Source organism: Manis pentadactyla, chromosome 13, assembly GCF_030020395.1.
Source record: "Manis pentadactyla isolate mManPen7 chromosome 13, mManPen7.hap1, whole genome shotgun sequence".
NCBI lineage: Eukaryota > Metazoa > Chordata > Mammalia > Pholidota > Manidae > Manis > Manis pentadactyla.
Window position 1 is genome coordinate 60,290,009 of NC_080031.1, and position 15,060 is coordinate 60,305,068.

The window sequence follows — 15,060 nt, forward strand, 5'->3', positions numbered from 1 at the left end:
CCCTGTTAACTGAATTGTCTCTTTGGGACTCAGGTCTGCCACCCAACCAGGCTGTGGCCTCCTTGAGGACTGATATCCTCACGGGAATAGGCAAATGGATGGATGACTGCTCACTATTGCACCCAGTGAAATACTTGGCGCCTGAAGAGCCGTGGCCTGTGCTGGAGGGAGGGAGGGAGGCCAGCGCACTGACGTGGTCCTAAGAGAGCAGAGGGACTTTATTAGAGAGGCAGGGGGCAAACATATTTACACGGGCCGTGCGGGGGCACTAAAAACAGAGGCAGGAATGGAGCTTCTGAGTGGCTCAGACGAGTTCCACCTTGGCGTTGGGGTACACCGCCACCACGTCGTAGCCCTCGGGCGGCTTGACGCGCGCCTTGGCGTGGCTCTCGCAATAGAGCCGCTCGTCCAGAAAGAAGTACCCGCGCTGCTTGAGGTTCAAGCCGCAGTCGCTGCACATGAAGCACTCGGGGTGGTAGAGCTTGTCCCGCGCCTTGACAATGGTGCCCCTGATGTGGAGACCGGGCGGGGACAGCGTCGGGCGCCTGACAGATGAGCAAGCGCTCCCGCATCCAGGGCGTCGGGCGGGCTCTGGGACCCCTGGGGCTCGGGTGGGGACGCAAGGGAGGGTACTCACACGATGCCGTGGCCGCAGCGCGTGCACTCGGGCAGCCCCTGCAGGCCACTCAGCGGAGCGCCCAGCTTGCCGGCCGTGGGCTTGAGGTTCCGGGGGCCTCCAGGCCCGGGCCGCTCACCTGAAAGCCGCAGGGCGGGTGGCATGAGCCCGGTGCGGAGGCCAGAAAGGAGAAAAACTTCACCGCTGCGGGTGTGGCGCTGGGCCCTGCTTCTAGGGCCAGCCGCACAGAAAAGGCCGCCACAGGGCTGAGGTGGGACTCAGAATGCGCGGGCGCAGCAAGGGGGGCAGCAGAGCTCCGAGGAGGCCCTGGAGCGCGGACGGCAGGGAGGCCGGAGGTGGGGTCGCAGAGGCGCGGCGGGGCGGGGCGGGGCGGGGCGTCCCACACTTGGACACTGGGAAGGCGGCTGGGGAGCAAGGCGGGAATCTTACCGCCCTCCCCGGCCTCCAGCATGCCCTGCAAGTAGCGGAAGGAGCCTGACTGCTTGGGCTCCGCAGCTGAGGGCTCCGCCGGCTCCCGCAGCATCCTGTACACGTCGGAGCCCAGGTCGACTCCGCAGTCCCGGCTCCGCGGAAGGCCTCTGGCCTGCTCAGTACTGGGGTAAAGAGATGCACGAAGGGACTAGGTTGCAGTACCGCACAGGCCCTCACTTTGCCGGCTCGGGGGTCCAGTGAGGTGTCATGGGTCAGAAGGCAGCCAGCAGAGACCCGAGGATCAAGTGTCAGGATGGGACCTGGTGAGATTTGAGGGGCTGGAGATTAAGATGGGATGTGGGTGTGGCCCCAAGGGCCACATCTCTGCACTACCTGTGGGGTGAAGACACGCGCAGGGTGCTCATCTGGGCCAGAAAGGTAGCCTCGCTGCTGCTGCCATTGTGAGGGACTGGCGGGTGAGGTGGCTGCCCGTGAGGATATCCCAGGCCAGGCCTGCCGTCTTCCGGCCCAGTCCCTGTGGCTGAGGGCCGTCTGCTGGTCACTGGACTGCCATCCTACGAGAGAGGGGATCCTGAGGCACTGGGAGACCTTCTGAACAGGGCCTCTGGCCATTCCTTCTACACTGCAACCCTACCCTGCTATGCCAGGCCTTCCCAGGTGTTGGCTGGCTACCCCTGCTCTGGCACTTCTGGGCTGTGGTGCCAAGGAAGAGGTCTGTGAGGAAGGGCTAAGTCTCAGGCCTGGTTCAGCCCTGCAGAAATGAGAAAGTCATTGCACAGAAATGTGGAAAGTCAAGACACAAAAACCTGAGTAACTGAGACTCAACCCTGGCCCATGAGCCCTATGGTGGTTCAGACAGCCAGCGCCTGCAAAGATGGTGTTGGGCAGGACCATCCCAAGAAGCCTTCAAGGCCAGTGTGGCTGGAGCAGATTGTGTGGGTTCCTTGCAGAAGGGTCCTGGTGCCAAGCCCTCCTGCCTGCCAGCACTGTGATAGGTACAGGTGGGCCCACAGCTGGAAACACACAAAAAGGGACACCTATCCTGCCGCCAGGAGGGTCCTCAGTCACTATGTGCCCAAGATTCTTTGGTGGGGGCGGGCTGAGGTTCAAGGATGCCATTGTGAGGCCAGCCCCCTCTCAGCCCATGTTTCCTGCTTCCTAGGCCATAATGGGTGGCTTTCTGTAGGCACAGCAGATGAGGGGCAGAACCTAGGCCAGGGCACAAGGCTCCCCAGCCCACTGCCTGGCAGGCAGCCTGATGTTCATGGCTGGAACATCTGGGGCAGGAATGCCCCAAACATGCCTCCTCTGCCCATGAGAAGAGGCCAGGATCTCTGTGGGTGTGGGTCTGAATGGAGACTGGGAATTTTTGTCCCTGCACAGTCCAGGGCCATGCTGCCCCTGGCTTGCCCCCAGCAGGGTAAACACAGGCATGCACACCCTCACAAGTACACTGAGATATACACATGTGCCAAGACCACCACACACCCCAGCCAGTCCACCTCCATACACATAATCACACATACATGGTCACATATACTCAGAGCCAGTGCTGGTCACCCTGGAGTGGCCTCCATGGCTGAGACGAGGTTGGTGGCCAGAGCAGCCTGACTTGAGTGGAGCCCAAGAGTCTAGGCCCTGAAGGTGGGTCTCAGCCTCACCTGAGAGTTTCCCCTATGCTCTACTGTGTGGCCAGGTAGACTAGGTGCGTAGGACAGGATGCCTATCCCAGGGGAAAAGGGCCTGGCTTACACTTGGGCAGCCTCCAGGACCAGGGCACAGTTAGTTGAGCCTGCAGGACTTTGCCTGGATTGGCGTTGCTTTCTGCAAGGCTCTGAGCTGGATGGGCACTTACGGAATGGGCGGACTGGCTGCATGGGGGGTGGGGGTGCCTCTTCCTCCCCCACCCTAACAGACAAAGGAGAGGGCAGGAAAACCTTCATGTCCACTGGGCCCAACAAAAGCCCCTGAGAAACCCGAGCTCTCTTGCACATGTCTATGGGGCTGGCAGGCAGGCAGGCAAGGCTGGCCTGGCCTGTAATGGGGACCAGATGGGCCACAGGCTGTGGGGGCAGGGCTGGGCCCAGTATAGACGAAGCTTCAACAGGAGGGGATGTTGGACGGTCCTGGAGGAAGGAGGCCCTCACTCCCCCTCCCCCAGCAGGATTCGGGAATCTACTGCAGGGTCGTCAGAGCCACTGCCCCTCCCATGGCCGCCCATGCAGCAACTTCCCTAGGTCTGAACCTTGTCATTAGCATACACACGGTAAACCTCAGTCTTGGTTTGACTCCCAGCTCTATCACTCACTTGCTAAGTCATTTCACCTTTCTGGACCTCAGTTTCTCTATCTGTGAAGTGGGGAATGTGATGGTCTCTATGATGCATTCCTTGGGGAGATAAAAGGAGACAGTTGCATACAAAAGCACTTAGCAGAGTGGCCGGCACGCGGCAAGTGCTTGATGGCTGAGTGGCTGTGATGGGCATTCCCGAGGCCCCCATTCCTAAGTTTCCCACCTCTGGGGTGGTGGCGACCCTGGTACCATGTGTTCCCCCTGCCTGCTGAGTACCTGTCAGCTGCTCATCTGGTTGTTGAAGCTTTAGTGGGTTAGTCAGCAGAATGAGAGTGACACCTGCTTGCTCATAAACTCCCACATGACTGTGGCCAGAATAAGGGACACTCAGTTTGGATGGAAGTGGGCACCGAGTCCAAATGAGCAGGAGGTACGTTCAGAGGCCAGACTCCAGCTCTCTGCTGGTCTGGGGAGGACAGGCTGAGTGTGCAAGGCTGCGTGCCCCACCTGGCTCGCCTTGACCCATTGCCTGATTCTCAACTTCCATGCTACCCCACTGCCTCCAGGAGCCCTTTCCTTAGCACCGTCCTTCCTTCACTCCAAGCTGGCCCACGTGCCTCCTGTGTTCCCACAAGAGGCCTGAGAAGGGGCTTCTATGACCCTACATGGACTAGGGGTACCTGAAGCCCCAGCTGTCCCTGTCTAATCCCACTTGGGGGTGTGTGCCAGGTACCTTGTGCTGGTCTTAGGGCAAACTGTGGTTTTTCTCCTTCTCTGGTGGGTCCAGCTGGGGCCACCCCCCTCCTCTTTGAAGGCAGAGGAGAGGAGCAGAGTGGAGACAATGGGCCCTCTGTCTGTTACTGAGGACGCAGCCCTGCAGGGGCTGGGGTGGGGTGTTTCTGTCACCACCCATGGAACTCATGACCTTTTAAGTCATAAGGGGGGCAGCAGCTGAGGAGCTGCCCCTGTTACTTATGGAAAATCTCTCTGCCTCCAGCTTGAGCCCTGGCAGCCAGGTCCTTGAGGAGGTCAGTGAGAGGAAGCGTGGGAGCAGGGGGAATGCTCTCAGCCCCACAGCCCTGGGACCCCTGGCCCTGAGCCTCTGTGGAGGGCTGAAAGAGTGGAGCTTCAAATTCCAAAGCACAGGCCCCCTTGGCCTAGCCATCCTGGCACTCACACACGATGGCTAGGCTTCACACGAGAGCTGGGGGCTTGTGCTGTGCTGTTCCCTTCCTCCTGGCCCATGGCCAGCCTGAACAGTTTGACTCTGCCCACCCTCCCGCACCCCCAGGGCCTCAGGTCCTCGGGGCTAGCAGAGCAAGCTTCCGACCACGGTGTATCAGAATGGCTGAGGTCCCGGAGAGAGGACACCAAGTGCTCTTTGCAGCCTGCCCCATCATCTCGTCCTTGCCTCTGCACCCCCCAGCCACTGCCCCATCACCTCTTCCTTGCCTCTGCCCCCCCAGCCACCGCCCCATCGCCTCGTCCTTGCCTCTGCACCCCCCACCCATTGCCCCATTGCCTCATCCTTGCCTCTGCACCCCCCACCCACCGGCACCTTTCTTTTCTCTGAACTGATGGTGCACAGTCTCACCTCTGGCCTTGTTATGCGTGCTTCCTGGCTCGCTTCCCTCTCCATGCCTCTGTGCCTACCATATTCTTCCTAGGCCTTCAGGTCTTGACTTGGATACTCCCTCCTCCAAGAAACCCTCTCTGACTGCCTGGTTGAGTCATGTGCCAACTCTGGACTCCTTCAGCCCCTGAACTGCTAAGTGCTTCTCCCCTTCCACAGTGGGCACTCACTGGCATGTAGTAAGCATCTGGCCTCTGGGATGCCAGCAAAGGAAAGACAGAGAACAAACGTCAGGGCAAGATGGGGGTTGGGATGGATGGTGAGGGAGCGGCCACAGCAGATCCATTCCTCTGGTACAGTGAAGCCTCCATGATGAGAACAGCGAACACAAGCAGGCCCAGGAGGCATGGCTCTACACGCTGGCGCCGTGGGCCTGGCTTCATCACACGCAGCCCCGTCTCCCCCTTGCCTGGACTCTGTGGCCCAGAGATGCTGAGTGGGCTCTGGATGCCTCAGTGTTGCCCATTTGGCTGCCCCTTAAGCCCAGGGCTAAACAAGGGCCCAGCAGCCTGCCTCCCCTTACTCTCCTTGAGAACAACCCCACAGCCCCATGCCTGGACAGGTGACTGAGCAGAAACAGGCCCGCAGCCTGAAGTCTGCTAGGTGCAATCACAGGATGGCCAGGGCAGAGGGCAAAGAAGTGCCTTAGATTCTATGTCAGCCCTGCATCCTGATTTTGGCTCTGACCAGGTGAGTGCCAATCACGGGAATGAGACCGAAGAGTGCTCACAGCTTGAGGCCGCTCCACAGCCTGAGGTTGCTCCCGCCCTACCCCTGAGCCTGGTGACTTCCTCCTGGTCTGGTGTCTCTGGGCACCAGAGTGATAACCAGGTGGGTGGGCAGTAGCCCTGAACCAAGTCCTGGCCCAGTCCCTGACTACAATAGGCACCTTTGTCCCAGAATCCAGGACTGCCTGGAGTCCAGATAAGGTCCCTAGCAGGTACCCGTAACCTGGCGAGCATGGGATGGGGCACGGGTACAGCCTTCTGCTCCAGTCTCTAGCCTGGGCACTGGAAAGCCACAGTGAGGAAATCCAGTGCGGTTAAACCTGTAGACCGGGCCTAGACTCTCTGCCCTGGGCTTACTCTGAGCCATGTCTGTACATACCTGGGCCTCAGGGTCAATGTGGATCCTGTGTGCCTGAGCCTTGCCATCCTCTGGGGTACTGGACCAGCTCCTGCCTTCAGGCCTGTGGCAGGAATTAGGATGGTCAGATATATCTGCTTACTATGCCCACCATGCCTGGGACCCAGGACCAAGAGGGGCTGGGCTCTGGGCCCAGAGCCACCCAGAACCAGTCCAGCACCCTGCACAGAGAAGGACACCACCCCAGAGCTTCCCTACACAGAATGGTGGGGGTTGTGGCAAGGGACATACTCCAGACCTGTCACCTGCCTGGGGTGGGGCTGTGTGTCCCTTCCCCACCAGCTAGTCCATCCCTCTCTAGTCTGGTCCCCAGAGAGGACGCAGCTGAAGGCCCTGCAGCTTCCCCACTCTTTCCCCTGCTCTCTGGCCATGGAAGCCCAGCAGGATGAGCCCAGCCTCACACACTGATCATCCACTCGTCTCTCTTCCATCCCCAGCCTGTGGCAGGGCCTGGGGGTCCAGGGGCTCTGGGGGAGATGGAAGGAAGGCTCTGAGGCTGTGTTTCCCCTCCTGCTGCCGCTGGCGAAGCCTTCACCAATGTCTGCCCAGCCCGGATGGGAAACAGGCCATTAGGAAATTCCTGCTTCGCCATAGAAACCAAAAGCCAAACACCACTCAGGAGGGAGAAAAACATCATAAACCTGCCAAAAGCGGGACAGGCAGTGCTGGGAGGCTATGGGCCTGGAGCCCGGTCCTGCCACTCAGTAGCCCTGTGAGAGGGCAGGCCAGGAGGGCGCGTGGACCCTGGACTGGCAGGGGGATGGGAAGTGATGCTGGTTAGACCGAAGGGGAATACTGTCCCCACTCTACTCCAAGAGACCTCTGGGGCTTCTCAAAGTCTCACCATTGGGCCAGCAGCCCAGCTCTGCCTCTCTCCCTGACTCTGTGGAGGGTTTTAGCAATCTGTCTACACCTGCAGTCCACACTTACTCTGCGCTTCTCCACCTCTGCCCAGTCCTGGGTACCCTGCAGACTACCTCTCTCCTCCACGGTGGTACAAACAAGGCTCTGCTGCCCCAGCGCAACATCTCCTCCACTGGCGTTTGGCTCCAGCCCCTCCAGCAAGGCTCCCAAGGGACGGCCTTAACCCACATTTCCAGCTGCAGCCCCCACCCACCCAGAACTCCACTGGGATACATCTAGGACATCTCGTGTGGCTATCTGGCCTTATACTTCCCTGAAGTTCTGCCAAGAAGAGAAATGCAGGCCTAAGGCCTGAAGGTCAGAGAGCACAAAGTACCCAGAGACAGGAGGGTGACCCTGGGCATCAGATGGGAATGAAGGGCTTAGTCATGTGTCAACCTCAATCCCAGGCCTTTACTTCAGGCTGGGTGGGTGGCTCTATCTGCTATCTTTAAGCAAAACGACAAGGGGTGGACTATGCAAATGCATCTTGTGCCACATAATGGGCAACAGGGACCCAACCAGAGGCCCCAGGGTTAAAGCTAATACCAGGAAGGTCCTGGATCTACAGAACATGCCCAGAAAGTATAGGTTAGCTTGGATTGTTGGATTGCCAGCTTTAAGTTCCAGACACAATAAGCGTATCAAGGAAACTGGGCCTTTACTGCACTTTTCATCCTATGGAGAAGTCTGTGGAGGATCAGAGCCTCTGTGCACAGAGGGCAGGTAGGGAAACTGGTCTGGGTAGGGCTCTGGGGGTTGAGCACAGAGTAGCCCCCTCCAGCTAGCTCACCCAGGTGATCCTCCCCAGAGCCTATGTTGGGAAGCTTTGGAGGTCCAGGCATAGGCCCTGGCATAGCAGGCAGGATAGACAGCAGGGTCAGAGGAGAGATGCTGGCCCAGAGGGTCAAGGTGGCCCCCATGTCTTGATCCCCCAGAATCTGCATGTGTGAGAATTGGGGGTAGAGGGCTAGAAGATAGGACCCCCGATTCTCACTTGGAATGAGTAGACCTGGTAGGTCTCTATCCCTCAGTCCCGTATCACAAGGCAGTCCCCATCTTGGAGTTGAGACTGAATCACTTGTTAGAGACAGCCCAGTTCTCCAGTGCAAAGCCGGGACTGGAGCCTCGCTCTGTAATGGTAGAGAATGTGCTCTCACCTGCTCTATGGCCAGGCAGCATTCGGGGACTGAAATGACCAGAGGAGAATGGGTCAACGGACCCTTGGCTCTCTCCCTGCCTGGTATGGAACAAATGACCGGGGGAGGAAGGAAGGGGGACCTCCACCCTTCCCCTACCCCGCTACCCTCCCCTGACATCATTCCCTCTGGGAACCTCCTGACTCAGGCCCCCTGCGAGCCTCCCCTGTCTCCCCACCCCCCAGTCACCAAGGCTTCCCTTGTTTAGCCACGCAGGCTGGAGGTGAGTCAGGGCCCAGGAACCCGGCCAAGTGGGACAGCCTCAGAGGCCACTGCTGCTGTTTCTCCCAGCCAGCCTGCACCTTAGTCTGGGAGAGGGTGAAGATCGTGACCCTGCTTAATGGGGAAGGAAACCCAGACTCAGAGAGGTCATCGGGTGCACCTAAGATCCCACAGAGTCAGGATGAGGCCCAGCTCTGCTGCACTCCCAGGCCGGGGCCTCCTCGCCACGGGCCGGGGGGGAGCATACAAGACTCGGAGCCCAGAGCACCGTCAGGGGTCCTGTCCCCAGCCTGGACCCAAATCTAGGCAAGACACAAATGGGGGCTACTTTGGAAGCCTTTCACCATGTTTAATGGCTCCAAGCTGATGGAGCACCCCCTCCCCACCAGCTGTAAGGCACAGTTAGCTGTGCTGTGGTCTGGGGAGGTTTCGCCCACACAAGTCCACAGGGGATCATGGAAAGTCCCTGTCAGCTGTGAACATGGCTGAGCTGAGCAGTTAAATCTGACTTTTCTGGATCCAGGCAAGACAGGGCGCAGGGGGATCCCACTTAGCCAGGCCCTGGTCCGCTGCTGTCAGAACCAAAGACCCAGGGCCTGAGCAAGACTGGGCACTCCAGTTAGACTTCCACTCTGGACCATCTATAGGGCACAGAGGGGCCTTGGTGATCCCTAATACTCCCCTACATGACAGGCCTCATAGCATTACAGTCCCTGCCATCCAGATTTGACTGGGGCAGAGGCATGGTCCACAGTGGGGACAACTGAGGCAGGACGGCTATGCGGCTGTAGGAGTGGTCAGCAGCCAGGTAGGAGTGGAGTCTTTGGGAGTGAGAGAGATCTGAAGACAAGCTTTGCTTCCCCACTCCCTTCCTGTGTGACTTTAAGCACCCTCCCACCTTTCTGAGCCTCAGCTGTCTCATCTGTAGAGTGGGGACAATGTTAGGTTTTCCCTTACCAAGTTGGCTTAAGGGTTAATCAAAGTGTTGGACAAGAAACTTCTTTGAAATGGTCATCAAAGCTGATCACTTGGTGGGGGAAGGATAAAAATCAACCCTCCAGAGGCTACCCAAAGTCTTATTTCCATCCCGACTTGGGCCTCCCTACCCCCTGCCTTAAGTCTCCCAACAAACTTCCAGCCCTGAGTTAAAAGGGAGTTTCTTCCCTTCTTCACCCACACCCAACTCCCCAGAGTGCCTGCCAGGCCCCTGTAAAAGCTCTGCTTCTTAGGACTGGGGTGCCAGGACACAGGAGTAGGGAGGCTTGTGAGACCCAGCTACCCCAGGCTGCCGGCCACCCACCACCTAGCTCCCCTCATGCCTCTCCATTCCCCTGGCCCAGCCTAAGTGTACCTGCTCACGGAGAGCGTCAGGTGGTCGTGGCAGCCCTTGATGCGGTTCTGTGCCTCCAGGTGTGTCATGAGCTCTGTGCTCTCCCCGTTGATGGCCTGGATCAGGTCTCCAGGGCATAGGGCAGCCAGCGCAGCTTTACTGCCAGCATGGACCTGTGGGTGGGCAAGCCAAAAGACTGGTTCAGTTGCCAAGTGGTCTTGGCACCACCAGCTCCAGCATCTGGAGGCCTGGTGGGGTATGAAGGTGAGTGAGAGGCTCTTCTGGGCTGGGACAAGTGGAATGTCACTCTTGCAGCCTGCATATGTGCCCGAGGATGTGCAAGGGACACATGTACTCCTGGATACATACAAGGCATGGACATGTTCCAAATACCCTACACAGATATAAGTCCACCTAGCCAGACTGCATAGCAGCCCCTTGGCCTGACATTCCAACCTTTAGTGACCTTGTTCCCCTGCCTGGTTCCTCTCGCCCTGGCCCCCCACTCACCTCTATGCATCACATTCTATCTAGCCCATCCAACGTCCAGGGGTGCTCAGGTACCAGCTCTCTCACCTCCATGCTTCTGCATATGTTGTTCCCTCTCCCTGGAACACTCTTCCCTTTTGGCCCCAAACCCTAACTGCCAGTTTGCTCCTCCTCCAGGTCTGAGCAGAGAGACCTTTCCCTGGGAGCCTCTCCTCTGCTCTCACAGCTCCCTGTGTACCCCTTTTCCCACTTTGCTCCCCTAACATTGTTAGTGCCTCATTCTGGATCTGTGCCATCACCTTCCCAGACAAGGCCAGGGATGTCTACTTCCATTCCTGGGCCACAGTTCCACCTTCACTTCCTCTGCAGGACAGGCACTCAGTCCAGCCCGGTGCCACTGCTAATCCCAGAGGGTCAAGCAGTGTCCACATCTGGAGTCTCTTACAATGCTAGTCCCCCAAGGAAGGCCACATGAGGTTGGAGATAGGCTCACAGGGAGACCTGAGTAAGCAGCCCTTGGCCCTGGCCCCAGCACAGCCTTTGGAAATAGACTTTAGGTGCCCTCTTTCCTACCCAGCCTCTCCAGCGGGGTCCAGCTGTGGCTCAGGAGCTGCCAGTGACCCTGCTCCTATTGGTGAAGGGGAAGCTCCTAGAATCTGACCAGGCTCAGTTCTCAGTGAATGGACAAAGCTGAGGTGCTGGCACCTCCTTGGTTTGAGCCCAGCTATGGGCACTGCCCTAGCTGATCTGCCCTGAAATAGGTTGCCCCAGGGAATGTTCTTCTGGACCATAACACACTCAGCCACCAGCCAACCATTGATGTTCACTCGTAGGATCTGGGCACCTGCACAGGCCTGTCCTCCTGGGGGAGACACCTGCTTGGCACTATCTCACCCTCCCCTTAAGGCCCTGCTCCAGCCCCCGAGCCCCTTTAACATGGCCTGGGCTCAGTGCTTTACCCATACCTAACTCACGGCAACCTTTCAACCACCTGGTGAGACAGAAGCTGTTCTCATTCCTATTTAAAGATGAAGAAAGGCTTGGGGGAAAGGGCACCTTGCCTCAGTCCCCACTCTGGAGAGGAGTCTTCTTTCTCCGGGGGGGTGGCTGGCTACAGGATGACTCAGCCAGTACAAGGGGTGCATTCAGGTCTCTGCGGGTGGAGGATGTTCTCAAAAGCAGGGGAGGCTGGGACTCTGCCAGCTCTGTTAGCTTGGGGAGTTCTGATCAGAGAGGGCATGAGGCCAGGAAACCATGACTCTCTCAGTTGTCTTTACATGCATTGTCTCATTAATCCTCAAGGTGAGCCCATTTCCTAGATGAGGAAACCGAGGTCTAGCAAAGTGCAGAAGGACACTCCATTCATAAATGGCAGTTAGGGTCTCAATCCAGGCCAACTGGTTCCAAGGCCTCTGCTCTTAACCGCTGTGTGCTTTTCTGCAGAAAGGAAGTGAGGGGAGAGAGAGACTGTCCCAGGTAGAAGGATTGGCATGTAAAGTGGCTCATCTGGGAGAGAGATTAAAAGCAGGCTTCTGCGGCCACAGCACTGTTAATGAAGACAGTGTGGAAAAGATGAAGTTAGAAGAGAAGCAGGGACCAGACCCGTGGGCCTTGCAGGTCCAGGTGAAAAGCTGGCATTTCTCCTGAGCAGCTGGGAACCGTGGAAGGGTCTAAGTAGGGAAGTCAAAGGACAGAGTTGAATTTAGGCTGATCCCTCTGACTGCTGAGTACAGGGTAACCAGACAGAAGGAAGGGAGACGGGAGCTGTGGAGCAGCTGGGAGGCGAGGCTGGGGCATGAACCAACACCCTCACCTGCAGCGGATACATTCCCAGCCCCTGCTCCACTCCACCCAGCCCAGATGCTACGAGAGAGGGATAAAAATGGTGGTGGGCTGGGAGCCTCTCAGCTGGGAGCTGTATCATCCCATACAGTCACAGCAAGCTCCAGGAAGGCCTGGATTCCAGGCCCTGCTCTGCCTCCCTGGATACACTGCCTTAGCCTCTCTGAGCCTCAGTGTCCCCACCCGAGGGAGTCCTTCCTTCTAAGGGCTCTTGTGAGGATGACAGGAGACAATCAGGGCAAAAAGCCCCCACAGGAGGCTGGGCACACAGTGGCGCTCATTCCAGGTAATGGCTGCTGGGGGCTGGTACCAATACCCATTCGGGTGGGTTCTGGAACGCTGTGAATGCTCAGTGATCCAAGGCCAGCTGTCACTACAGTTTATGGGGAAGGAACCCTGGGCAGTGTTCTTGGGGCTCCCTGAGGCTCCATGGGCTGAGGTTGCAAGGCCCCAGCTCTGCCAGGCAGCCAGCCTCCTCCCTGTCTGTGGCTGTCCCTGCCGGGTGTGGGAGGCCCTGGAAGCATGAGAGGGGGTGCGTCTTGAGCCCCCTTGCTGAGGACACTCCCACATATGTCACTGTCTGTAGACCTGCCCTGGATGTACCTGCTGGGCAAGTGGTGGCCTATGCCTCCCAAGCTCCATAAATCTCCCCAGATCCCACCCAAACCCAGGCTCAGCCATCCTGGCCTCTTAGGCCTGAGCTGCTGCCATGCGACTTTGGGGAGCAAGGGGGATTCTTCCTGGCAAAGACTTTCCCAGCCTGCCTGCCTGCCAGGGGCCTGAATCCCAGTCAGCTCCAAACAAGGCCTCTGCTGCCAGTGACGTGCGGAGGCCTTTCCTCGGCAGACAGGCAGCCGCGTGGGCAACAGATGTCTCTGCTCCCTGCCGCCTGCGGCCGTCAGCCACCACCACTGAGCCTGTCAGCGGCCTCACACCCAGGGTGGCTGGCCTGCCGGCTGGCCTTAACACCCCCACTAGCCTTCCTGGGGGACAAGCAGTAAGACACACACAGGCAGACACAGACTCACCCCACCACATACGCCCAGCAGGGCTTCCTCTGGAAAGTAGGAGATGAAAGGCTCCCGGATGTGGTAAGGCCCACCTCGCTCAGTCCCAGAGACCTGCTGGCCATGGGGTGAGGGCAGATGTGGGAGACCTCCCAGGACAGCTGGGCCTGCCTGTCACCCTGGCCCCCAGAAACAGAATCCCATGATTCCACGCTTCACCGGGTGCCCATCCCCTCCTCAAAACTGGAAAGAAGTCTGAGAACCCAGCCAGCCTGGTTCAGCCCCTGTGGTGAGAGATGATGATAGAGTGGCAGAAGGTGGTTTTCAGTTCCCCTGACACAGGCCCCGGAAGACCAAGAGCCCCTGTGTGGGGGCAAGGGATGGCCCTCAGATGGCCAGGTGCCCTCGTCTCCTCCCTCCAGACTGGGAGCCTCCAGGGCAGGGCTTGGGTTCTTTCCTTTCCTGTCCCCTAAGCTGGGGCTCCCAGAGGCAAAGTCTCAGTCCCCTCTTCTGGCCTTTCAAACTTTGGGACGCTAAGGCTCAGCCAGGATCCTGCCTTCCCCAGACTGGGCATCCCCTCTGACAGGGCCTGATTTCCCTCCTCTGTTCCTCTCTCCTTGCATTAGCCACCACCCAGGGCTGTGTCCCCTCTTCCTCCTCTGTCCTAAGTTTGGGGCAGTCAGGGCATGGCCCTGAACATTTTAGGAACTGGGCTGAGTCTATCCTGGCTCCTGGCTTTGTGTTGTCTTAGGTGAGGAGTCTCACAACCTCAGGCAAGACTCGCTTTCTCCTGGAAGCCAAAAACTCCTCCTGGTCACTTCCCTCCAGGGCGCCTGAGGTCACGGATGAAAGACTGATCAAACCCGGAATGGGAAAGAAGATAGATTTTTCTCTTCTCAGATTCAGAGAAGGCCCCAGACCGCCCTGGGGTCACCCAGCTCTAAGAGCAGGGACCTTTGACTGGGGAAGAGGGCTTTTAGTTATTATGCCCCAAATCTTCAGCTGGGGTCAGTCTCAGCAGTGTTTCCCGGCCTCGGTAGATCTGTCTAGACCCCTGGCCCATGGCTGTGGTCCTTCCTTGGCCTGCAGCGACTCCCCCCAAGTGAGGCCAGCAGGGAGCCTGGGGTGTGAACTCCTGGGGGGATCCTCCAGAGGAAAGGGCAGGCATGCCCCGGGGGAGGGAGAAGGGGGGTTGGGGCGGTGCTGCCCTGCCTGGAATTCTCCTCTACAGTTGTGGGTCGCCCAGGCTAACCCTTAGCCTTCAAGCCTAAGGGTCGTCGGGGATGAGGGTCCCGCGTGGACCGCGAGGACCGTATCTCAGAACCACGACCTCCCTGCCGCCCCCGGGCCGCCGGACTCACCCGCGAGATGGTGAGGGGGTGCGCTGAAGTCCCGCCCGCCCACCAGGCGGAAGCCCCAGGGCGAAGGGCCGCGCAGGGTCACGGAGTGGGGCATCGCGGGCTGGAGCCGCAGCCGGAGCTGAGCCGGACACTGAGGAGCCGCCGCGGCCGCCGCCTGGACGCCGCGCCCCGCCCCCGAGCCGCCCGCCCCCGTCCCCCCTCCACCGGCCCGCCGCTCCCCCGCGCGCCCGGATTGGCCCTGCGGTCGGCCAGACCCTCCCACTTCGGGGGGCTCTGAGGACCCGCCCCTCGGCCCCGGGCGCTGCAGCCCCGCACCCCGGTCGGTTTCTGGGAGCTCCCAGGCCTGCGACGGCCCCGACGTCCGGGATCCTGCCCCGGGCCTCTGCCCTGCGGGCCGCGGACCCGGACCGGCTGCGGAAGCTCAGGAACAAGCCCTTTGAAGTCGCTTCTGCGGGGCGGTGCCCCTGCCCGGGGAGGGATGAGGTGGGGGGGGGGCAGCCCAGATGGGGGATGGGGCCGCGCCCGAGCTCAGAGACCTCCGCAAGGTCCTGGCAGGGAAACCTGCGG

The 15,060-nt window shown here is 59.3% G+C and overlaps 1 protein-coding gene across 1 annotated transcript; it reads right to left on the minus strand.

Annotated features, from left to right (window-relative positions):
• Positions 1–200: 200 nt before the first annotated feature.
• Positions 201–14,663, minus strand: PDLIM4 (PDZ and LIM domain 4). The gene is given in 8 exon segments (XM_036892690.2): positions 201–509; positions 638–755; positions 1,067–1,230; positions 1,442–1,623; positions 6,102–6,183; positions 9,816–9,967; positions 14,494–14,511; positions 14,513–14,663. Coding segments are annotated over 8 exon segments (996 nt in total). The 5' UTR covers positions 14,588–14,663; the 3' UTR covers positions 201–304.
• Between the last annotated feature and the right edge of the window lie 397 nt (positions 14,664–15,060).